Source organism: Mastigoproctus giganteus, chromosome 14 (genome assembly GCF_048544385.1).
Source record: "Mastigoproctus giganteus isolate SK-2022 chromosome 14, ASM4854438v1, whole genome shotgun sequence".
NCBI lineage: Eukaryota > Metazoa > Arthropoda > Arachnida > Uropygi > Thelyphonidae > Mastigoproctus > Mastigoproctus giganteus.
The window spans coordinates 5,619,844-5,646,216 of NC_143588.1; the positions used below are offsets into that span (position 1 = coordinate 5,619,844).

Consider the following 26,373-nt stretch of genomic DNA (forward strand, 5'->3'; position numbering starts at 1 on the left):
GCTAAATATTTTTTGGCCCCTGGGGAATTTTTTCTTATACTAGCTTGGCAGTCAATGTGTTAACGGTAGGGTGTGGTTAGCTGTTGTGTAAACTGTATGTGCTAAAATAACCACTGGTGATCCGGCAAACTCACTAATCTGGCAACCCACAGGTCCCAACTCTGCCGGATTAGATGGTCGACCTGTATTAGTATTAGTAATGGCCACATGGTGCAAGGAAGCCTATGGCTTATGCTGCACCAGCCAAAAAAAAATAAAAACAATAAATAAATAAATAAAATAAAATACATTGAATAAAATAAAATAAAAAACTGTTCCCCATGCCGGCTGGGCTAGCCGGGTGGGTAAAGTGCCTACCTGGCAACCCAAAGATCGCGGGTTCGAATCCCACCTCAGGCTTGGATCAGAGTAAATGCAAAAACTTTGGGAGGTGCATTATGGCCATAGAAGCCAATGTGCCAACAACTAACAAAAAAAAAAAAAAATGTTCCCCAATACCTTACACTTTGCTGGATTAAAGCATAGCTGCCATTTTTCTGACCATCCCTGAAGTCTATCTAGATCACTCTGAAGAAGCTCTACTTGGCAGTAATCATTAACTACTCTACCAATCTTTACATGCTATAATCTGCAAATTTAGACATCAAGCCCTCTATCCCTTCATCAATGTCATTTATGAAAATCAAAAACAACAGTGGTCCTAATAATGATTCTTGCGGAACCCCACTTCTTACATCAACCCAATCTGAGAAATAACCATTTATCACAACCCTCTACCTCCTGCCCTGAAGCTATCCTGCTATCCATCTAAGGATTTTCCCTGTGATTCCAACTTGTTACAACTTATAAAGTAACCGCTTATGTGGGACTGAGTCAAATGCTTCGCTAAAATCCAAATAAACAATGTTGAAATTATTCCCTAAATCCAGCTCTTGAGTGACCCTGTCAAAATAGCTAAACAGATTAGTTAAACGTGATTTTCCCTTTACAAAACCATGCTGAGTATCCTTCGATATTCTAACTAAATGATCCCACCTTGATCATTGTCTCCATGAATTTCCCTACTACTGAAGTTAGACTAACCTGCTGGTAATCTCCCACTTCACTATTAGAACTGCCCTTATGTATTGGAGATACATTGGCACTTTTCCAATCCAATGGAATCATTCCCGATTGATTATCTGAGAAGATGGCAGCAGACCCAACAGATGACTCTTACCTTGAGCCATCACTGAAGACAAGCAGGAAGTCAGAGTATTCAGCTGGGTAGGCCGAATAGAATTGTAGACAGACAGAGTTTTGAGTACTGACACTTCTCCTGTTAATAATGGAGAAGTTAAATGATGATATTCGGGCATACCAGGGTGGTGGGGTTTGCCTTGATGAATCAGCCACATTGTCTACTGTGATGTTCAATTCTCTTAGTAAATCTTGGACACAAATATCAAAGCGATGGTTTTTAGTCTAACAGCTGTTTTAGAGGTTTCTGCAATATGGCTCAAAAATGGATGCCAATGTGGGGTGATCTGCCAGTGATTTAAGTTTAAAGATGCACTGTAATTGACAACTGCTTTCGTTGAAGAAACAACGATGGTTTGGTTGCTTTGACATACAGACTCTAGACAAAGATGTTTGGAACACTCCAGTAGCAATACGGATGGCTTGATGGTAGACTGGGTCAAGCCATCACAGTACACTGACAGTTCTTAGCCAATGCATACACCTAGGATCCATAACATAATGTAGAATGAATGAGTGCACGATAAAGTTCAAGTAACAAGAAGAGATCAGCACCCCACTTGTTGGAGGATATAGCCAGTAACAAGTGCAGGCCATTTGAGCACTTTGTTCGACGTTGGCAAATGTGATAAAAATGTCAGCCTTTTATCAAATATAAGGTTCAGGTATTTTGTTTCAGGTGCTAATGGGATTGCATTTGGTCCAAGCTTTAGTTCCCATTCAAGGTGAAGATTGTCCTTCCAACAGAAGCGTATGCAAACAGTCTTCTGGGATGAAAACCTGAACCCAAATGCCATTGCCCAAGAGTTGATATGGTCAATGGCATGCAGCAATTGCCTTTCAATAGCACTCATGTTGCATGACTGAGAAAAGATGGTAAAGTCATCAACAAAGAGGGCACAGTTGGAAGAAGTTGTTCAGTAATAGAATTAACTTTGATAGCAAAAGGCATTACAGTTAGGGCTGATCCTCGTGGAACTCCCTCCTCTTGGCAAAATGGCTGAGAGAGAGAGAGAGAAGATCCTATAAACTTGGAATAACCTATTTGAATGGAAAATTTTAATAAAAATAGCAATGTATCCCCTAAGATCAAAGTTGTAAACATCTTTTAAAATTCCAAATCTCCATTAAATGATTGAGTGTTGACCTGTTTCTTCAGAAGCCACAGTGTCCTGGAAAGGAGGTCATTTGCATCTAAATACCATGAGTCGAGTGTTCCCATTCTTTTCTTTGCATAAGAAGTTGGTCAGAGCTATATGAGATGATAATTATTTGGTATTTTTGAATCCTTTCCTGGTTTATGAAAGGAAAGTACAATTGTTGCCACAAGTCCAGAAAATGCTCTGAGAGAAAAATTCTGTTGTACAGATAGAGCAGACAATCCACAGATTCTGAAGAGAGATTTTTAATCAGAACCACTTTCAGTTCACATTGTGCAGCAGTTTGGTTATAGGATTCATAGCTATTTGAGGACAGCTCCAATTTCTGTTTTTCTGATTTTGCTTAAGGGCCAGAAAATTTGGAGTGTAAGATGTTTTGGCAGTCATTTTAGCAAATGCCTCCCCAAGGGTGTTTGCAATTGCACATCCATTATGTTCTAGAATTGATAAATGGTATGATATTTATTTTCCCTTCATTTTTTGAAAATTTTCCAAGACAACTTTTGCTGTCTCTGCCTTGCTGATGGAAGACATGAAGCAGATCCAAGATTCTTTCTGGCTCAGACATCTAATCTGCTTTGGCACATGCACATTCGAAGGCTACTAAATTTTTTGTGGGAGGATATCGACAGAATATCCCCCATGCCTTGTTCTGTGCCTTTCTTGCTGCTGTGCATTCTGCATTTCACTATGGTTTTGGAAAATGGATCAACCGAGTTATCTTCGGTATTGCAATTGCCACTGCTTGGTGGGTTGTAAAGTGTCAAATCCAAGCACATGCGTGGGACCTCATTTAAGGCTCAATATTTTTTTCTATGGATGCCCTTAAATTTAAGTGCATATTCTCAAAAATATTCACTTCAATTTAAATATTATTATTGTGTTCATATGATGATTTTAGAAAAAGAATATTGAAAGAAACTTAAATTAAGAAAGGACAAATGCAAATATTGTTTTAGACAAAGGATTATTAACTGATGAAATTATTTACTAATTCATCTTGTGGACTAAAGAGATCAAGTAAATAACGGTTTAAAAGATATACTGAGCAAACCAGGTTACATTTTCTTTTAATTTCTTCTTCCTTTTCTTTTTTTTTTAAGGATGATGCTGAATAAACTCAGCATCCTTGCAATGATTTCCTCAATCAATACTAATATCAGTACTAAACACTATTATATTACCTGGTTGTCTGACTGGGGTTACAAGTAGAAGTCTGTCTTTCCAAACTGCTCTGTTTGGACAAAAGACCACTGTCTTGATAAAACAGATGAGATGGTTCAACAACTAATGAAAAAAAAAATATATATATATATACACATCAAATAAAAAGTTATGAGAAAAGTAATTGTTAAAAAAAATTTTTAAATATTATATGTAAATAGCAATATTTCTAATAAAAAAGATAAACTTTAGTAAAGAAATACAGTCTCTCCCTGACTTACGTAAGGGTTGCATTCCGCGGAACTCTACCTAAGTTGAATTTTAAGTAAGTTGGAATTTCCCTAAATGCTTATGCAGCACTCACAACTATGCACATTGAATTTGATTAAAGCAAAAAAGAAATGTTCAACTAACATGTAAATAGAATTATTTATTCAATTTAGTTGCCTCGTGCGCAGGAAAAATGACAAAAGTGTACAAAAATTTCAAAATTATAAAATTACAAAAAGAGAGAGGAGACAGGCATAAAGGTCAACAAGTTTTACCTTTCGGGCATCATTGCCAAATTTAACTGGCAAGCTGATAAGCATGCCACTGCGGAAGTTGATGGCTGTGGAGATTTAGAAGGGGTTTTCCAACATATCACAAAATTTCTCTGCAGCTGCAGAATTGGCACTAGCAACTTCACTGCATACTTTAATGTTTTGGAAACCAGCACGATGCTTGAACCTATTAACCACTCATTGCTTACCATGAACTTGGCATGGGATTCACTATACTTATCCTTAATATCTTCAAAAATACTTCTTGCTTTTGCTTGAATGGTCATATTATTAATATGGTTGGAAAATCAGAATATCAATATCACAAAATTAGCATCAGCTTTTCCACCTTCGATATATTGTTGTTGTTGTTGTTATTTGGTTTTTAGGGGCATTAGCAACTAAGGCCATATTGCTCCGGGAATATGCGGTGGTCATTCCCTGACCTTTCCGCATCCTCCGTATTTGGTGGTCACAGGCTCGAACCCCCGTCGAATCAAGAAGCATGTGCTACGCACTGCTGCTCCTGCCCACCTGGCTACGGAGACGCCCCACCTTCGATATAGCACCTGAACGTATTTTGTGATCACTGTTGATCTTAAATGCGTCGAGTCTTTAACATGTTCTTTTATACCCGCACTATCTCTTAAAATAGTATTCACTGTCGAAGAAGCAAGACCTAATTTCGTGCAATAGATGTCCTGTGTTGTAATTCTTAATTAATCATCTTAATTAATCAAAATTTCTAAATCAATTTTGTTTCATTTCCTAGCACTGCCAGCACTTGCACTTTCCATTAGTCCCTTTCCCTTCATTATTGTAATAAGTAAATAGGAATAAAGAGAAGATTCTGAAAATTTATTTTATTTTTTTTTGATTGAAGATTTCAGTGAAGGGGAACTCATTTCACAATAACACCATAACGTAAAAATCTACACAATTCCAAGTATCAGCATTATCGCAAATGCAATAAGATAGAGTTTAACACCCATTTTTTGCCATTTATTGCGGCAAAGTGCAAATTGTTTTTATTGTTTTATGGTAGTGACATCCAGATATGTGTTTTAGAAAAATATCACAAAATTAGCATCAGCATTAGTACAGGCATACGTTGAAAGAAAGCAAGCTTATACGGCATCAGCCGTGGATATTTTACATATCCACGACCCCCAATTGTTTGTCTAGTTCTGCCATGAATCTATTCAAGCTATTAATTTCTACAACAGATGGAAATTTCTTCAAACAATCAACCACCCATTGGCTAAAGGCAAAGTTCCACACATCAAACCTACAACTGCCTTTCCTCAATTTGAATTTATGCCCTCTCAGGCAATTATTCTGAGCAAAAGGAACAATCCCATCAGCACTGAGCATGCTCAAACCATTCAAGGCCTTATACACCTCAATCAGATCACCTCGCAGGTGCCTAGTCTCCAAACACTGTAATTTGTAAAACTTAAGCCTTTCATCGTAAGAGCAACCCTTAGTTCCATTCACTAATCATGTTACCCTTCTCTTTACTCATTCCAAAGCTTTACATCCTTCTTAAAATGAGGCCTCCAGACCGGTATATAGTTCTCAAGGTGTGGCCTGTCCATTGCCTTATAAAAGGGGATAATCACCTCCTTATCCCTGATAGAAAAATTCCTGTATATCATTGACAAGACACCATGAGCTATTCTTGCAGACCATCTGCAATGCTCAGAAAAATTCATATCTGCCTGCACAATTACCCCCACATCCTTTTCATTCCCTAAAACTGTCAGTGCAGTTCCAAACTTGATACGTTACTCTGGGGTTACTGTTTCCCATATGTAGTACTTTACATTTGTCAATGTTAAACTTCAGTTGCCACCTCTCAGCCCATCTCCCCAACATTTCTAGATCCTGTTCCAGCACCGTACTGTCATTAGTGTCATTAACAACCCTGCAGACCTTTGTATCATCTGCAAACTTAGATATACCATCATCAATGTCATTAATAAATACAGTAAACAACAATGGACCCAAAACTGAATCCTGGGGAACTCTAATAACATTAGTCCACGAAGAGCAGTGTCCGTTGATTACCACTCTCTGTCTTCTCCCACTCAACCATCCCTTTATCCATAGCAGCAATTTGCCTCCAAATGCCACACTGCTCCAATTTGTGCAGCAGTCTTCCATGTGCAACAGTATCAAAAACCTTTCTAAGATCCAAATATATGATATCAAAATTATTCTTTGCATCCAGTTCCTTTCTCACTACATTATCGTATCAAATCAAATTGGTCAGACAAGACTTCACCATAACAAACCCATGCTATGTCCAAGCTATAACTGAAGTCTTGTACAGATGATCCTGCAGTGCTTTTTTTTAACCAGTGCCTCCATTAATTTCCCTGGAACAGAAGTTAAACTAACAGGTCTGTAATTAGTTGTCAGCTTTGATCCTCCTTTGTGAATTGGGGTCACATTCGCACATCTCCAGTCTATGGTTACCTCCCCTGAGTTCAAGGATGCTCTCATAATTATGGCTAAGGATTTGCTTACTTCCTTTGCTGCCTCCTTTAACATAACTGGATAGATCCCATCCACCCCAGGTGCCTTTCTTATGTTTATCCTCAACATTTTCTCCTCCACTTTCCTCTCAGTTATTACAAAATCATCTAGCTCACTGCCAGAGTTTAATTCACCTCTGGCATTCCCCTCCTTGAATAACTCCTCATGTGTGAATGTAGATGCAAAATAGTTATTTTTGTTTGTTAGCCACCTGAGCAGGATTATCAATAGTTGAACTATCAATATCAAGTGGAGACCAATTTGATTCATCCCCTTCCTTCTAGAGTTTACATAAGAAAAGAACTCTTTGCTGTTTTTTTTGCATCCTTTGCCAAAGATTTCTCATAATCTGCCTTTGCCTCCTTTGTGACTTGGTTACAGACCAGCTTATTTCTATCAGAGGCTTCACTGTCGCCTGTTAATTTATGTGTATCTCGTGCATTTTTCTTCTTTGCCACATATCTCATTAGTTCACTGACATCCATTTAGGCCTAAACCTTGAACAATATTTCTTAGTTGGTATGAAAAGCCTAGTAGCTTCTAAGATTAATTCTTTGAACTCTTCCCATTTTGAATTTGCTCTTGATCCCACTGTATAGAACATCATCAGTTGGTCTCACCGTATAGAATTAAAATATCATCTCAGACCACCGTAGACTCTTATAACGGAACAATGGATTCTTATAACGGAACATATGATAACGATAAAAGTGTAGTGCAATTTCCATTATAAAAATAACCTTATAGAGAGATAAATAGCTTAGTTATATAGCGAAATTTTCAACTTCTGTGGTCTTCGAACGAATAAAAAAAAAAAAAAAAAAAAAACAATGTGTTACTGGGTTCGCATTACGATATTTTCACGATAACTCCATTTATTTCTACGGGATGCAAAATACGTCTCCACAATTTTTTTAAGTTTACATCAGCCATCAAAAACTTACGTAACGTCGAATTTCCATAAGTCAAGTATTACATAAGCCAGGGAGTGCCTGTATTGTGTTCATGTGATGATTTTAGAGGAAAAATTTTGAAAGAAGGAAAAAAAAAAAAGAAAAAAAAGAAATGGCTTCATAGAAGAGGTCTATATGCCTTTCATTATATCTATGAAGACAGTTTTCTGAACAAACAATTATCAGCTGATTAGCTGTTCCACTGATAACAAAAAACACCTATTAAAAAATATGTTTTCAGTGGTTAAGTATTACTGAAAATCCTAGTTTTTCTTTTCATATTTCTTTATTGAAAACTTTATTATTTTTAAATATTACCTATACACTAAATAATGCACACTAAATGAAAATGGTGTTTTCTAAGCATTTACAAAAATTTGTATTTCTTAAAAAATTAAAAGTATATTTTGCAATATACTTGTAATTAAAGTGTAATATCAATTTTCTAATTGCCAAAGGTTTTATTTCCTAGCTCTAAATTCAAGTAAAACTTTCGCCATACCAACAAACAAGAAAACACGTTTAACTTCTACCTTAACTCAATCCAGCTGAGCTTTGAAGTTGCTAAGATTTCAGCCTTAATTCCAGTAATAGTAGTAGCAATAATAGCAAATGATGCAAGAAGTAAAGCGTATATAGCAACAGCCAAAAAAAAAAAAAAAAAAAGAATAAAAAAAAAACAGTTCAGCCATCCATATCATCCAAGAATTTGTTAAGTTCTCCCTTGAATTTATTCAACTCATCCACTTCCACAACAACAGATGGAAGCCTGTTCCAGTTATTAGCAATTCGTTGGTTAAAGGAATTTGTGATGAACCAATATGTTAAACCTACTTCCCTATTTCATATAATGGGAATGTGCCAAATGGTTTATGGAATCATGTCAGTGAGCTATATCATCCCTAAGCTTTCCTTCTGTTTTTATAAATTTCCATAAAAACAAATGCAGAAGTGACCAACTGAAAGTTCTAATAAATTCAACTCATCTTCAATACAGAAGGATTTATATGTGTATAGTTGAACTATGTGAATAGCACTACATAAGGCTCTCAAGATTTTCTAGGTCCATTCTAATGCACAAGGTCAAACCAAAAAGTTGACTTTACTTATTACAAAAGAAGCGCTGGAGGTACAGTGTCAAGGTGTCAATCTATAATATAGTGGCACCCTAGAGGAGGGTGCCACTATATTATAGATTTGAGCTGCTTCTTGCATGTTCAAACCAGTAATGGGCAGTACACGTTGCAGAGTTGAAACATCTATCATTTGAATGGATAAAAAATTGGAACAAAAAAGTATGTATGCGTTATGTTTTGTCTGATAAACAGAAAAAAAAAAAAAAAAAAAAAATGGAGCAAAAACCCTTCAACTGTAAGAATATTTGAAGATGTTTGCATTTTATGAATTAATGAATATTATTTATTAATGAATAAAATATTTCCAAAAAAGCAAAGAACCTGTAAAAACTAAGCGAGGTTCAAGTAATAAAATATTACTTGTGTTCTGAAAATTAAAATCACCAAGGAAAATTATCTCACTATTAGGAAAGTTAGAGAAAGTCAAGTTTCAAAGAGTTAGAATTAGCATCAGTTGAGGCATATGATGCAAGAAAGCAAACTTACACAGGATCAGCCAAAAAAAATAAAAAAAACCTTCCCATTTCACCCATCCGGTCATTCCAAATGTTAGCATTAAGCAAGCTTATGCAGCATCAGCCAAAAAAAAAAAAAAAAAAAAAAAAAAACCCTTCCACTTCACCCCTCCGTTCGTTCGAAATACCTGTCCAGCTGAGCCTTAAATTTATTTAGGCTATCAACTTCCACAACAAGGGATGGAAGTCTGTTCCACCAACCAACTACCCGCTGGCTAAAGGCAAATTTCTGCACATCTATCCTACATCTGTCTTTCCTCAATTTGAATTTATGTTTGTCTAGTTCAGCCTTATATTTTTTTAAGTTATCAACTTCAACAACAACAGATGAAAGTCTGTTCCAGCAATCAACTACCAGATGGCTAAAGGCAAAGTTCCACTCATCTATTCTACAACTGAACTCAATACGTTTCCACATGTGCAAGCAGAAGAATCCCATTAGCATTGAGCCAGCTAAAACCATTCAAGGCCTTATGCACCTCAATCAGATCACCTTGCAGGTAATCTTATTGAGGTGCATAAGCCTTTCTTCGTAAGAGCACCCCTTTTCTTCCCCTCACCAGTCTTGCAGCCCTTCTCTGTACTCGTTCCAGAAACTCTACATCCTTCCTAAAATGAGGCCTCCATAATTATGGCTCCTGAATCTAAAGATGCTCTCATAATTATGGCTAAGGGTCTGCTTACTTACCTTACTACCTCCTTGAATATAAGTGAATGGATTCTTTCCACCCCCATTTCTCCTCCACTTTGCTCTCCATTATTACAAAATCATTTAGTTCCCTGTTAGAGTTTAGTAAACTTCTAACCTCCCGTTCCTTACAGAATACCACATGTGTGATGGAGATGCAAAATACTTATTCAGTTTGTCAGGTACCTGAGCAGAACAATCAACAGCTCAACCATCTATATGAAATGGACCAATCAGATTCATCCCCTTCTTTTTAGAATTTACATAAGTAAAGAACATTTTGCTGTTTTTCTTTGTCTCCTTAGCCAAATATTTCTAATAATCTGCCTTTGTCTGCCTAACCTCCTTTGTGACTTGATTACAGACCAGTTTATATGTACCATAGGCTTCTGTGTAACCTGATAATTTAAATGTACCCAATGCATTTTCTTCTTTGCCAAGAGCCTCATTAGTTCATCTGACATCCATATAGATCTAAATCTTTAATAGTATTTCTTAGTTGGTATATAAAGTCTGGTAGCTTCCAAGATTAATTGCTTGAAGGCTTTCCATTTAGAATTCTCTGTTTTTAAATTCATTATATGATCCCCCTGCATAGAATTTAAAAACTTCCACCTTTACGAAAGCAAAAACCTTTCTCTTTACCCTTGATGGTAGTTATATCATTAAGTATATCCCAAATCAGTACACTGTAATCACTGTCACTTAGTGCTTCCTTTATTTGCAAATTTTTAACGCATCAATGCTGATAATCAGATCAAGAGTATCCCTGCCTGTGGTTGCCCCTCGAACACATTTCTGTAGAAAAAAATCCTCCAATAAATCCACAAAACCCTTGTTAGCATACGAGTGACCAACTACAAGTTCCATTTAATATCTGGAAAGTTAAAATCCCCCATTACAAGACTTTCTGATTTACTGGCCCACTATTTCTCTGCACAACTGTGCATTGTACACATCAGAGTTAATAGGCTTGTAACATACTTCTACTCTCATATTCCCTTTCCCAATGTTCATGTCACACCAAACTGACTTAACAGTGCACTGTCCACCAATATCAACTGGATGCACTTCCTTAGATTTCATGTGTTTCATAGCTAACAGCATAACTCCTCCTCCTCCTCCCTTTCTACCTTGTCTATCTTTCTGTACACATTGTACTCCCCAAATTCCAATTCTGCACTACATATATCTGTGACATGATGGCTCTGATGACTTGACCAGCCCTTCAAATTTATTTACTATACTTCTAGCATTGGTGTACATACACTTCTTACTCTTAATTAACTTACACAGAGCCCATGTACCGTATTTTCCCCATGTATAAGACGCACCTTTTTTCGAAAAATTTGGGGTCTAAAAACTGGGTGCGTTTTATACAACGGTTGTAGATTTTTTTACTTGCATTTCCCGCTTTTTCGCGCTTGTTGTCTTTGCGCTCATTGTTTCGCACTTGTTACTGGTATATTAGGTTATGTTTTGCCACGTTCTGTCCAGAAATGACTCAGAAAAGATTTTCGTACAGTGCTGAATTCAAGTTAAATGTGATCCAGTTTGCAAAAGTGAATGGAAATCGTGCTGCTGAACATAAGTTTGGTCCTCCTCCAACTGAGAAAACAATCCGAGACTGGCTACGGGAAGAAGAAACCCCTACTAAAAACCCCACGGCAGAAGAAGGCCATGAGAGGCAAGTCAGCAAAATGGCCTGATTTAGAGAGGGAATTGAAGATATGGATTGAAGAGCAAAGGGCAACTGGAATTCCTGTTTCCACAAAGATGGTTCAGCATGAGGCAAGAATTGCTGATGAAAAAGAAGTTACTGATTTCAAAGGAGGACACAATTGGTGCTTCAGGTTCATGAAACAGAATGGACTAAGCATGCATGCACGTACCAGACTTGCCCAAAAGATGCCTGAAAGCTATGAGCAGAAGGTCCTTGAATTTCATTGTTTTGTCATTCAATGTCGGAAGACACATCAGTTTGAGCTGGGACAGATTGAAAATATAGACAAAGTCCCCCCTTCAATTTGATGTCCCAAGTAACAGAACTGTTGATAAGAAGGGGGTGAAAACTGTAACTGTGAAGACAAGTGGACATGAAAAGAGCCATTATACAGTTGTTCTAGCTTGTTGTGCCGATGGAACCAAGCTGCCTCCTATGCTGATTTTCAAACGCAAAACAATGCCAAAAGAAGACATTCCCCGAGGAGTGACTGTCCACGTTCATGACAAGGGTTGGATGGATCAGGATGGGATGAAGATCTGGCTTGAGAAAGTTTGGAGCAGGAGACCAGATGGGCTCTTACGGAAACCTGCCCTATTGGTGCTTGATCAGTTCAGGGCACACATAACAAAAAACACAAAGAAGATTGCTGCAGAGCAAAAAACAAAACTTGCCATCATACCTGGAGGCTTGACATCCCAGCTCCAACCACTTGATGTCAGCGTTAACAAACCCTTCAAAGCTGCCATAAGAGACGAATGGAACCAATGGATGAAGTCTTCTGGGGACAATTTGACACCAGCAGGAAGAGTGAAGAAACCAACTATAGGAGAAGTTTCAACCTGGGTGAAAAGATCCTGGGATAATATCAAGATTGAGATCGTTGTCAAGCCATTTAAGAAGTGTGGCATTTCAAATGTCATAGATGGAACTGAGGATGAGGCAATATATGAAGACAGTGATTCGTCATCAGACACAGATGAGGACAAGCTAATGGATGGGAATTTTGACAGTGATGAGGAATTGTATGAATTTTATGATGAATAAAACTTGAGTTCAATAACTTTATGTAATACATTTTTTTTTTTTTTTTCAAATTTCGGGCCCCAAAATTAAGGTACGTCTTATACATGGGAGCGTCTTATACATGGGGAAATACGGTATTTATATGTTCCCTGCTGACTCCCAGCAGTTCTTGAAATCCCTAGCAACTTGCTGTCTAGGCTGCTGCTCTTTCCAATAGAAGCAGTGCAAGAATCACATTTGCCTCTGCCTACAGCTACTGTTGATCTTTTAGTCTGTGAATCCCCCCAGTCTAGCAGTTTTCTGACTCACCTAACACTGCCTCGATAGCATCAGCAAATATTCTTGCACTCTTTCTATTTAAGTGTATCCGACTCCATTAGAAGCAGTCTCTAGTATAGGAAAGCACAGAATACGGTGAAAAAAATTCTACCCCATGAGCCTTGCACAATCTCTGCATGGTCAAATTGATTAAGGCTCTCATCATATACCCGCTCCTATCATGTCTGGGAGGGGGTATATGATGAGATTTAACCCTAACTTGCGACTTTTTTTTTTCAATATTGACCTGTAAACAGTCATTAGTGCCAAAAAAAAAATCTGCAGATCTCTTGCCCTTCAGGTCATTAGTGCCAACATGTACATCAATATCACCCTTTGTGTCCTTAAAAGATGATATCTGCTCTATAATGTCATCAACTTTTGCCCCTAGTAGACATACCTGGTTCTGTTCCACCTATCCTTTTTACAAACTATATTCTACATCTCCTTGACAATAGAGTCACCTATAGCTAGCTTAATTAGCTCCTGTTGGACCAGCACATTCTGCCTTGGAGATCACTGCTGTGTTGCCTGATGCAGAGAAGTGAGTTCTGGTGTTGAGCTGAGCAGCTGAGAGCTTGATACACCCCTCATATTAATTTCTTCGAGGACATCTACCCTACACCTCAAACTCTCATAGATGCCCATCACAACACTGATTTGACGACTAATTTCTTCACACTCTCTGCACCTAGAACATGCAAAGACATCCTCCTCAGCTAGATCATGTAATGTTCTAGATAAGTCTGTAACCATTTCAAATTTCGCACATTTTTTAGACTGTGATGCGTTGGAGAATCGCCCCCTTCAGTTCTCCCCCAAGCCACAGCACTCCCGTTACTTTGTGCCCATTCCTTTGCTGCTCTAGTCTAGGTAATGATTCTGTTTAAGTACAATTTAATTAACAATGAAATTTAATAAGATTAAGTTTTACTGATTAATTGATAATACCATACTAAGCTAACAGATTTCTAAGACAGTGCTATGTATTATTATTATTATTGTCCTTATATTATTTCTCCCTGATTGGGATTCCACCTCATGATGGGTATTGCTACCAAGTCACAGGGTGGTTGTTGTTATGTCTGGTGTTACTGTTGGTCAAGGAACTCTCTGACTATCTACAGGTTTTCAGGATTGCAATGTTCTGGAGTTCCTTGTAGGTGTTTGCTGGGAGACCTATTGCTGCTAGGCTGTTATGTAGAGTCTTTGGCACCATACCTGTGGTTGACATGATGATCGGAATGGTCTTTGCTTGTTGCATATGCCACATCTCTTTGATCTCCTGTCTTAGGTTCATGTACTTCCTGATTTTTCCCCATGGGTTTTCTGCAAGTTGCAAGTGTTGGGTACTGCTATATCAATCAGATAAGTAGTTTTTTCCTTCTTGTCCACAAGGGTTATGTACGGTCAGTTGTGCAGGATTGTCCTATCCGTTATTATGGCACGATCCCAGTACAGCTTGTGGGTTGAGGTCTCTAGTACTGCCTGAAGTTTGTACTTGTAGCATGTTACACTTTCTTTGATCAACTGGTATTTCCTTGCTAGCTTCTGATGTACTATCCTGGCTACCTGGTCATGTCTATGAGTGTACCCAGTCTGGGTGATCACCTTGCATCCCGTGGTGATGTGTTGGATCATTTCTGAGACCAGGTGGCATTATCGACATGTGCCATCGAACACTCCGGACTCCTTGGCAATGTATTTTCTATAGTTCCTGGTGTTGATTACCTGGTCTTGGATGGCAAACATGAATCCGCCAGTCTCGGGGAAGAATGACCCGCTCGTGAGCCATGCATTGGAAGCAATTTTATCTATGTGAACTAGATGGAGATCATTATAGTGTCTGCCATGGAGTGTCTTCTCTGCCCATCTTTCTAGCTTCATTTGTACCTCCTGGTTGGGAGGACACTCCTCGCTTAGGTTGAGTGGGGTATTATTACTATTATTATTACTACTAGCCATATAGTGCAAGGAAGCCTGAGGCTTATGCTGCACCAGCCAAAAAAAAAAAAAAAATTCCCGAGTTACCCTGAGTGAGAGAGAGAGAGAGAGAGAGAGAGAAGTAGAAGGGAATCACCAAGAAAGAGAAGAATGATGATATCCAGCTCAGGACCCTGGGTGTGCCAAGCCCATACTCACTAGATGTGAGCACCTGGGGGTAAAGTATACCATTTGTCTACCTTCCTTATGGCCTGGTGCAGTGCTGCTGTGTGTTTCTGGAAGTAATCCTTCAGGTTAGCAATCGCTGTCTTCTGTTGCTCAATGAGGTCCATCAGTCCCCTTCTCATTCTTTCCAGGCAATTGTCAGTCTCTCCACGGCAGATTTCGGGTGGTGTTGACGGCTTTTGGTCATTGCTGTCCTTGTCTTTCTCATGATATCCTCCAGCTCAGTGTCAGACCAATCTATGACCCCAAAGGAGTATGTTAACATTAGGACAGCATAGGTGTTTATGGCTTTGACTGTGTTCCCTCCGTTCAGCTTTGCTTTCAGCAGGTTTGATTGATTTTGATTTTATTGGCGCAAAAACGACTACGGTTATATTGTGCCAAGAAAAGCTTTCAGCAGGCTTCTGAGTCTCTGATGGTATTTTTCGGTCAGGAAGGCCTTAATTTCCTTGTGCTGTAACTGATGAGCCTGCATCATCCCCAAGTATTTGTAGGCCTCTGCCATGGTTTCAATCTCTTTACCAGTCTGCAGCTGGTAGTTTTAGTTGACTAATTTTCCCTGGTGCAATCAGTGGGTCTTGCATTTGTCTAGATCAAATTTCATCCTATTATCATTATTGAATTCTTCGGTGATCTGGAGTAGTAGTTGCTCGAGGTGCTTCTTGGTTCCCGCGTAGAGCTTGATGTCATCCATGTACATCAGGTGGGTGAGGGTGTACAGGTTCTTCCTTCCTTCTTTGAGGCTATATCCGTACTGGCTACTGTTGGGCATGGTGGATAGCTGATTAAGTGCTAGACTGAACCACAATGGGCTCATGGCATCTCCCTGAAAGATTCCTCTCCTGATGGGAATAGGCCTGGTTGTGATGATTTCAACCTTAATGGTGGTACTCCATTTCGCCATCATTTCTCCTAGGAAGTTGGTCACTATCAGATTGATTTTGTAGATGTTCAGCGCCTCTTGTAGGCCTGATCCATAACCGCGGCATCTATGTTTAATTGCTCCTTGCATCATTTGCTCAGCTGCTTGCATCCTTTCTGCTGTTTGGCCATTATGTTCTGGCTCTCCAAGTGGTCTGATATCTTCCTGGTTATGCAGCTGGTCAGATCTTGCACATTGTTGGGAGGCAGGTGATTGGCCTATACAGTAATACCCCGACTTACGCTACCCCGACTTACGCGAACTCGGAGTTACGCGGTTCTTGATTTTTTTCGTTTGGCAACGCTGCCGCCCACTATCTTCAAGGTCGTTTTTCATTTGTTATCGATATACGGTGCGACGGCGGAGAATGAGAGCGAAAGATGAACAAAATTCAACTTTGCTGCTTTTATGTTTTTTATATCAGTGAAGGGGAAACACATTTCACCATAATAACGTAAAAACCAACACAATTCCAGCTATCGGTATAATCGCAAATGCAATTAGATCGAGTTTACTACCAGTTTATAACAGATTTCACTAGCAGAAACCAAATGGATTTTTATTGTTTTATGGTAGTAACCCCTAGAAATGTGAGGTGTTAATAGCATATTTCTGCCTTTATGGTGTTGTTTATTCAGTTGCTACATGCGCGCAGCTTTGTTTATGCGTATCAAGCGTGCCTCCTCGTTTTGTAATTGTGCTTTATTCCCTAAAAATTAGTAAAATACTTAATTAAAAGGTGTGAAAAGGAAGCGTCCTGGTGAAGACACTGCAGATTCAGAGAGAAAAAGAAAAGCAATTATCGATAAACAGAGGCAGACTGGGTCAAAAATTCTTACCCGGGAAAATTTATAGTGGCCTCATACTATGGTTTATGTCCAAAATCACACTGGCCCACCGGGGTTTCCCCGGTAAGGCTTATGGCCAGTCCGCCTCTGTCGATAGAGAAAAAATATGAAATTGTGAAACGCTTTGAGCGAAATGAAAGACCATGTGATATTGCACGTGCTACAGACCTAAATGAAGCAACGGCGAAAAGCACATGACAATTGCAAACTTGACAGGTTGAAAATTGAAAAGGGCTCAATTGTAAAGGGCTTAAAAATTTTAGAAAACATAGACTCCAACGAAGAACGCGTTATAGCTACAAAGCAAGGAATAAAAAAAATTATTAGCTTGCTACGAAGAAATTCTGCGTGAAAAAAAGAACGCGCTGTGTCGTCAGACGAATTTGTTAGATTTTATGAAGCCATCGACATCGAAATAACTTTTTAACGTAAGTCATTTGTTTTTTTTAATACATATTTTGTATTAATATGTATAAAGAACTGCAATTTTATTAATATTTTTCTTTTAAACTAGTGTTTTTGTTAGTCCTTGGTCCCAATTAAGCAAAATTTATATGTATTTATATGCAAAGTTGTACCCCGACTTACGCGAATTCGACTTACGCGATTTTCGTCGGACCCACCTATCGCGTAACTTCGGGGTATTACTGTATTTTGCCAGGTTTCTTGTATCTTTGTCTTTAGGCTTCAGATATGTGATTCCTTGAGCGAGAAACTTCTGGATTGTTTCTGGGTGCCTTATCATTTGGGTGAACTGCTCTGCCAGGTGCTTGTGTGGGCAAGTGAGCTTCTTGTACCAGTAGTTGTGGACGTTATCTATTCCTGGAGTTCACCAGTTGTGAGAGTTCCTGATCGTCTGTTTTACTTCTTCCTGAATCTCCCACCCTCTCATTTCTTGTACGTCCTTGGTTTTCTTGCATTCTAGTTCAATCCAGGTGACTCGGCTGTTATGTCTCATTTCCCTGCTCCATATGTTTTCCCAGAACTCCTCAGTCGTCTTCTTCTCAGGTGGTGCATTCCCTTCTTTCCCGTCTTCTCCAAGATTCCTGCAGATTCCTTCTCAAGAAGACTTTTTGGTCCTCATTGAAGATTTGGTTGTTTATTTTCCTCTGGGAGCTCTCTTTGTATCGGCATAATCTCTTGCTGAGTGCAAGGAGGTTCTGCTTCAATGTGCCAAATTCTCTCCTATTCTCTGATTTTTTTTCTCATGTCTGCTGTGGACACTGTCTCTCTCTCTCTCTTGAGGATGCTCTTCACTTTTCCAATTAATTTCTTACTCCTATTGCTCCATTGGTACTGGATCAATTGGCCTATCTTGACTCTTAATTCTATTTCCCAAGCTGGTGGTTTCTTCTGTTTTCGGTTGTTCTGCTGCTGGTCTCTCTCTTCTCTTCCATTAATCCTCATGGCTGCTACCGCAGCACAATACACAGCTGTGTAGATGGCCTCCAGCATTGCACCATTGCTGTCAAGGTAATGCGGTATTATGTGCCAATTGAGGTGGTCTGTGACTCTCCACAAGGTTCTATTTGGCCTCTGTTTCTGTATCAAGCGAGTCTTTGTGGGATCCATTCCTTTGAATTCTGTTAGGACCTTCTTCCACTCATTTTCTATTCTGGATATCATGACCTCATTTCTTTCCACTTCAGCTGCTGTGGGTTGTATTTCTTCTTGCTGCTCCTCCTCCTCCCCTTCTGGTTTGGTGGTAGTATGTTCTTCCTCCAATGGTTCCGTATTCTTTATCCTTTGTAGTTGATTGCTCATGTCCTGCTTGATTTTTTCAAGATTGCAGGAGCTATCAGGTTCTTCGTGATGATGGTCCTTCTCTGGTCCGCTATTCGCTGTTTGGTGACCTGAATATCCGGGAATTATTCCAGCCACTTGGTATCTAGTCTTGCCTTGTAAGTTGTCATATCAGTCTCCAGTTTCATTATTTCGTAGTATGCTTCTTGTTGTTATTGTATTTTGGTTGTTAAGAGCATTAGCAACTAAGGCCATATTGCTCCGGGGATATGCAGTGGTCATTCCCTGGCCTTTCCGCATCCTCCGTATTTGGTGGTCATGGGCTCGAACCCCGGTCTAATCAAGAAGCTCGTGCTACGCACTGCCGCTCCTGCCAACCTGGCTATGGAGGCGCCTTGTAGTATGCTTGATTGATGTACATATTCATTTCGATGCTGCACTTCATGCGTTGGCATTTTCTCCCTTCCTGGGTGGTCACTAGCACAGTTGCGCAGGAAGCACTTCCAGTTGGTGGGGCTGGATGGTCTTGCCCTTCTCTTGTGGTAGCCATATGGGGGATAGTGCCACTCACTCCACTGTCTTCCTCGGGAGACCGTGTCTGATTTCTCGAATCCCCCCCCCACTGCCTAAGGCCTGAACGCCAGTGATTTTATCCTGTGCCACACTTGATGCAGTATGATTAATATTTCTCTGCGACATCATCCATCTATGGAGGTGGACCTGTTTAGCTTCGGCTTATGTCCAGTGGTAGTTCTCCGTAGTGATGCCAGATGGTGCCACAATCTGATTTAGCCACCACTCTGACCTTGGGTTAAGTAGGTCCCTTGGAGCAACTTTCACGATGTTTATTTATTAATTTTTTATTACTATGAATTTATTTATTATTATTATTCTAATTTATTACTATTATTATACTGGTCTCCCAGCGTGGAGCCGTGTTCGAGTCCACCAAAATCAAACCTAGGTTCATCAGGCTGGTAGTCCAGTGTCATAACCACTGAGCCATCATGCCCCTTTTTTTATTATTATTAATTTTGCTCATATTATTTTTCCCTGATTGGGGGATTCCATTCTGTGACGGTACTGCTACCAAGTACACAGTGTGGATGTAATGTGTGGTGTTACTGTTGGTTGAAGAAATCTCTGACTATCCTATAGGTGTTCAAGGATTGCGACTTTCTAGAGTTCCTTGTAGGTGTTCTCTGAGAGACCTATTCCTGCAAGGCTGCTATGTAGAGTCTTTGGCACCATACCGGTGTTCACACAGTGATTGGGATGGTTGATACTTCTTGCATATGCCACATCTCCTTGACCTCATGTCTCAGGTTCGTGTACTTCCTACTGTTTTCCTCATGGGTTTTCTGGACATTGCTAGTGTTGGGCCACTATGGCAATGAGGTAGGTAGCCTTTTCCATCTTGTGCACAAGGGTTATGATGGGTCTGTTGTGCGGGATGGTCTTATCTGTTATTATGGCGGGGTCCCAGTACAGTTTGTGGATTTGGGTCTCTTGTACTTCCTGTGGTTCATACTTATAGTATGTTACACTTTCTTTGGTCAACTGGTATTTCCTCATTATTATTATTCTGATGTATTATCCTGGCTACCTGGTCTGTTATTATTATTATTATTATTATTAGCTATATGGTGCAAGGAAGCCTGAGGCTTATGCTGCACCAGCGAAAAAAAAAAATTTCTGAATTTCCATTGATGTTATCGTCTTTGTTGAGCACAGCATCTACAATATCACTCCCTGTAAGAAGACCACTAGTGAAAAGTTGTCATTTACTCATACAGATTCATTGATGTTATCTGTATTAAAACCTACAACGTTGTTATGTAATAACCATTCAGATAATGGTAAGTTGTTTTCTTCATTTCCATCTTCTTCATCTAAACTTGAAATTTCATTTGAATTTAATTTCGATTTCTTGAAGCAATTCGACATGGTTGTCGAAGTAACATTGTTCCACGCACATACAATAAATTTATAGCATCCGATATCGACTCGATAAGTTTCTGTTCCTTTGACTGATCAGATGTAGAACTAGAAATCTTTTATAAAATCCTTTCAAACTCTTGATCAAACTCTTGAAAATGTCCATTAGTTATAAAATTAATGTCGTATTGGGAGGCAGAAACACCAGAAACACCTTAATGGTGGACAAATTTTGAATCTGGGGATATGCAGGACAGTTATCAACTAACAATAAAATATTATTCTTCTTTTTGAATAGCTCCTTATTCCAATCATTTATGAATTGACGAAAAATATCCGAAGTCATCCAAGCTTTCTTGTTTGCAGTGTAATCCACAGGAAGTTTCCTTATGTTTTTGAAACACCAAGGTTTTAATGATTTTCCGATAACAAACAGTTTTTTTTATTAGTTCCAGCCATATTTGTGCATAAGACCATCGTCAAGCGAGCCTTTGATTTTTTTCAACCAACACATTTTCCCCCTTTGAATTTAAATGTATTGTCAGGTGTCAAATTATAAAAAAAAAGTTCTGTTTCGTTGGCATTGTATTAGTACTAGAAGCATATAATGCAAGAAAGCATTCATATGAGATTATGTAGCATCAGCCAAAAAAAAAAAAAAAAAAAACAATTTCATGCAACCATTCCCTCTAAACGTTTGTCCAGTTCCTCCTTGAATTTATTTAAGCTATCAACTTCCACAATGACAGATGGAAGTTTGTTCCACCAATTAATCAACCACTGGCTAAAGGCAAATTTCCACACATCTTTTTACATCCATTTAGCCAGTGGGTAGTTGGTTGGTGGAACAGACTTCCATCCTTTGTTGTGGAAGTTCATAGCCTAAATAAATTTAAGGCTGAGCTGGACAGGTATCTGGAACGCACGGAGGAGTGAAATTGGAGATTTTTTTTTTTTTTTTTTTTGTCTGATGCTGCATAAGCTTGCTTTTTTGCATCATATGCCTCTACTAATGCTATTCTACAACAGTCTTTCCTCATTTTGAATTTATGCCCCATCAGATTTGTAATCTGAGCATGCGGAAGAATCCCATCAGAGTTCAGCGTGCTCAACCCCATTCAAAGCCTTATACACATCAATCAAATCACCTCGCAGGTTATACACTAGCTGATCAGGAAGCCTCTTAGAGAGTTACCAATAGGTTCAGTCCAGTGTACTAACTAGCGGCTGGCCTGCGAACACCGTTTTAGAGCTGTACCCTCGAAATGTAAGGAATATTGGATCTCGCCACGATGTTCATAAGTCATCAATCATACTGCATGATGGAAGAGATAGGGAAGGATTGACCGGAACTTAGCTCTAGAGACTAAACATGGGTTCCACCACTTCAAGCTTCCAATAAGCAAAGTGGTGGTATTGCACCGATTGATGAGAGTCATCTACCACCTAGTACTGCCTGGTAACATAGAGTTTGTGTATATCATTTTCAATGATACACACAAACTTTTCTAGCAGGGATAAGGAGGTGATTATCCATTTGTACAAGGTCATGTTTAGGCCACATCTTGAGAATTGTATACAGGCCTGTAGGCCTCACTTTATGAAGAATGTAGATCTGCTTGAATGGGTGCAGAGTAAGGCAACTAGAATGGTGAAGGGAAAAAAAAAAGATATTTAAACCCTTGAATGGAGTCAGTAAGCTGAATATAAATGGCATTCTTCCTCTTGTTGCTGAGACTACACACCTGACAGAGCATAAATTTAATTTGAGGAATAAATTTCAGTTGGTTTCAGGATGACGTGTGGAAGTTTGCCTCAGCCAGTGGGTGGTTGATTGTTGGAACATACTTCCATCTGTTGTTGTGGAAGTGTATAGTTTGAATAAATTCAAGAACTAGAGAAATTTTTGGAGGGTATGGATATGGGAAGCATGTGGTTTTTTTTTTTTTTTTCTGATGCCATATAAGCTGTAAGCTTGCTTTCTTAATTTATTTTCCACTACTACTTCTCGTAATCTGCCTTAGTTTGCCTAACCTTCTTTGTGTCTTGATTACAGACTAGTTTTTATCTATCATAAGCTTCTGAATCACTTGATAATTTCTATGCATCTCATGCATTTTTCTTTGCCACAAGTCTCATCAGTTCATCAGATATCCATTATATCTAAGCCTGGAGCAGTATTTCTTAGGTTTTATGAAAACTAAGAAATACTGTTCTCTTAGTAGCTTCTATGATTTATTCACTGATTGCTTCCCATTTAGAATTTTCTCTGATCAGATGGGCCCATCATATAGAATTTAAAATGTGTCTGAGACCAATGTAGTCACCTTTACAAAAACAAAAGCTCTTCCTCTTACTCTAGACTGTATTTTTGTCTTTAAGTAAATAGCACATGAGTACACTGTGATCACCACTACCCAGTGGGTCTACTTTCAGATTCTTAATGACCCCCCCCCACGGTCTCACATCTGATGAGTATGGGCTTGGCATACCCAGGGTCCTGAGCTGGATATCATCATTCTTCTCTTTCTTGATGATTCCTCTCTCGCTCTCTTTTAGGTGTAACTCAGAAATTTTTTTTTGGCTGGTGCAGCATAAGCCTCAAGCTTCCTTGCACTACATGGCTAATAATAATAATAAAAATAATAATGAAGATTATTTGCCAGTGATAATTAGATGAAGAGTACTGCTTCTTCTTGTTGTCTCTATAACATGCTACTGTAAAAAACAGTGCACAACCCACAAGTTCCAGTCAACGTCTGGAAAGTTAAAATCCTCCATTACAAGACATTCTGATTTACTAGCTCACTGTCTTTCTCTGTATAGTTGTTTTTTTATAGTCCTCACAGTCATTAGCCTATAAACTTACTCCAGAGCTACCTTCATGCTGATAGCCACGTATGCTTCAGGAGCAGGGTACATCAAGGTAACCATGGCTGTAAACTGCAGAATTCTCGATTCCATTCACAGAGATATGCTGCTCACCATAACCCGGGCCTGCAGCACAGTGAGTACCCAAGTGCCGCAGGTGCTGGCTGGATCTCTACCATTAGACCTCAAGATGGCTAGACATGGAGTCCTTAATGAACTCTCCAAAGGGATTGCCTGCTCCTTCATTGGCTTTGACATGAACCCTACTGCCAACTGCTCGACAGAGAAAAAAGAGACTCACCACTCATCTTATACAGATCTAGCAGACCAGAGGGGAGAACTCTCCAAAGAGTGATAACCAGACAATTCTTCTCAAATGTCGACAAACTATACTCAATGGCACCAACATGGTTTGAGCCGGGACTCTACTCAACCTAGCTGTTAACGGGACATGGTGCCTTTAAGGCCAAACTCACAGCGCTGGGCATTACAGACGACCCAACCTGCTGCTGTGGAGAGTTGGAGAGCTGGCACCACCTTATGTATGATTGCCAGCTCTATGATGACCTCTGCTCTCAGCTCATTACCCGGATCACCTTCTTGCCCAGAGATAGAGAACAACACCTCCTCGATGGAAGTTAGGAATATATAGCCTTCTCAAAGTTTGCCAAAAACCTGTACAGAAGACGATGTGACCTGAACACGCATCAACCACATCATGAAGACTGACAAAAGAACTGAGCAAAGGACAGATGGCTGCATGAGCAGAGCACCCTAGCCCGGCTCACTTTAACTCTCCTCCCTGGCAGGGGGCGAGACATGTTGCCTTGACCCCTGCTACCCCATCCTCTCTCTCCCTGGTGGGTCATACACATTGCTCAACCTGGGAACATCTTCCCTATTGTCCCCATACGTTTGCCTATCCCCTCCAGTCTTCAACCTTCCCATCCACTAACTTTTGCAACTGTGTACATCAGCCTTCAGTCCAAATTTAACTCAATATCAAAATTCAAATCAATCTTTTAACCCTTTTGGCGTAGTTCTAGTAAAGCAATGTCCCATGCATTTTTTTTTTTTTTTATAGGTCACTGAAATCTACAGAAACTAGGTGGCAGGGCCTGCCAGAGTGTTGAATATAAATCTACTGGGTACCCTGACCTGCCTCCATGGGGCAAGTGTGGGCTGGGGGGATCCCACTAGGGGCCCAGTCAGGGCCATGCCATGCTATGATACAGAGGGGTGGCCGCATCAGGCGGCATAAGCAGCGAAATCAAAATAGGGGCGGCATTTCGAAGACTTGCATCATACTGAGAAAATCTACCGCACGGCCCTGGGCCCAGTGGCTAAATGGTCAGCGATACAATGTACCATGACATTACACAACAGGACACTGCCCATATACATTTTGTAAATCTCTGGCTTTCACAGACCTCTGTGCTACACTTACAATGCATACAACACGGAGATGGCGGAAACCCCTGGTGCCATTAGACATCAAATACTTTACACTTTCCTACTGCTTATGTCACACTGACTCAACATAACTGACTCAGCATATCTGACTCAATATTGCACTAGCCAACCATGTCAACTGGATGCACTGTATTAGATTTAACATGCTTCTTAACTAAGAGCATAACACCTTCCCCCACATCCTGTCCTTTTTTATGCACTGTACTCTCCACATTCAAATTCTGTATCTCTTATGTCTGAGTGACACCATTTCTCCAATATCTGCATCTGATGACTGAGTCGACCGGGCTAGTCGGGTGGGTAAAGTGTCTGCCTGGCAACCCAAAGGTGACGGGTTCGAATCCCACCTCAAGCATGGATCAGAGTAGTGAAAAAACCTTGGGAGGTGCATTATGGCCACAGAAGCCAATGAACCAACAACTAACAAAAAAAAACAAAAAAAAACTGATGACTGAATCAGTACTCCAAATTCATCAAATTCATTTACTATGCTCCCAGAATTAGTATACATGAACCTGTTCTTACTGTTACTAACTCTGCTCACTTCCATGGCACTAGATGGAAGTTTGTTTAAACAATTAACTACCCATCGGCTAAAGCCAAGTCACGAACCCAAGGATATTCTCATAATTATGGCTACAGATTTGCTTATCTCTTTTGTAGTTTCTAAAGATACAGTACTACAAAATTAAAATTTGATATTTCAGGTAATATTATAAATTATGATATTTCAGGTAAAATTATAAATTATGATATTTCAGTTAGAGTACATTGATTGAAAAGAAGCCATTCAACATATTCTGTCAATAATTGATAAACTATTATGTTTAAATTAAAAAATGGTTGATTATTTTTTTTTCTTTAAAGCACAGCTCTGAGCGAATGTACATATACCTAGTTGCTCTGTTCTTAGTTAAACTAAATTTATTCTTACAGAATACTTTCATTATACTTACTCACACACACACACACACACACACACACACACACACACACACACACACACACACACACACACACACACACACACACACACAGTACTCACCTTTAGTTTCCTCATCTAAAAATTCCCAACTTTGGTGCTTATGTGAACACTGAAATGTTTTCCTTGATGGTGATTTATATTTCTCTGATTTCTACAAAGAAGATATTAAGGTCAAAAAATAAAATACAGAAATGACTTTACAAATATTACATCTCATTTTTAGAAGTGTTTGCTAAAATTTTTTTGGATTTTGTTTATGAAGAATATTAGAATATTAGTTTAAAATATCAATAACAATGTTGAGCCATTCAAAAGGAGCAACAAAGGAGCTAATATTTTGTTCTTTTTGAAACATATTTGGATAAGGTTTAGGGAAATCAAAATTGAGAGTAGGAGTGTGTTATAGGCCTAATGACTCT

The 26,373-nt window shown here is 39.2% G+C and overlaps 1 protein-coding gene across 1 annotated transcript in view; it reads right to left on the minus strand.

Moving 5' to 3' along the window:
• Positions 1–26,373, minus strand: part of LOC150074956 (uncharacterized) — a 735,724-nt gene that overhangs the window by 395,618 nt on the left and 313,733 nt on the right. Inside the window, exons 10-11 of the mRNA XM_090389002.1 lie at positions 26,015–26,105; positions 3,584–3,686 (exon numbers count right to left, since the gene is read on the minus strand). Of these exons, the coding sequence (XP_090245128.1) occupies positions 3,584–3,686; positions 26,015–26,105 (194 nt within the window). The remainder of the gene's footprint in view (positions 1–3,583; positions 3,687–26,014; positions 26,106–26,373) is intronic.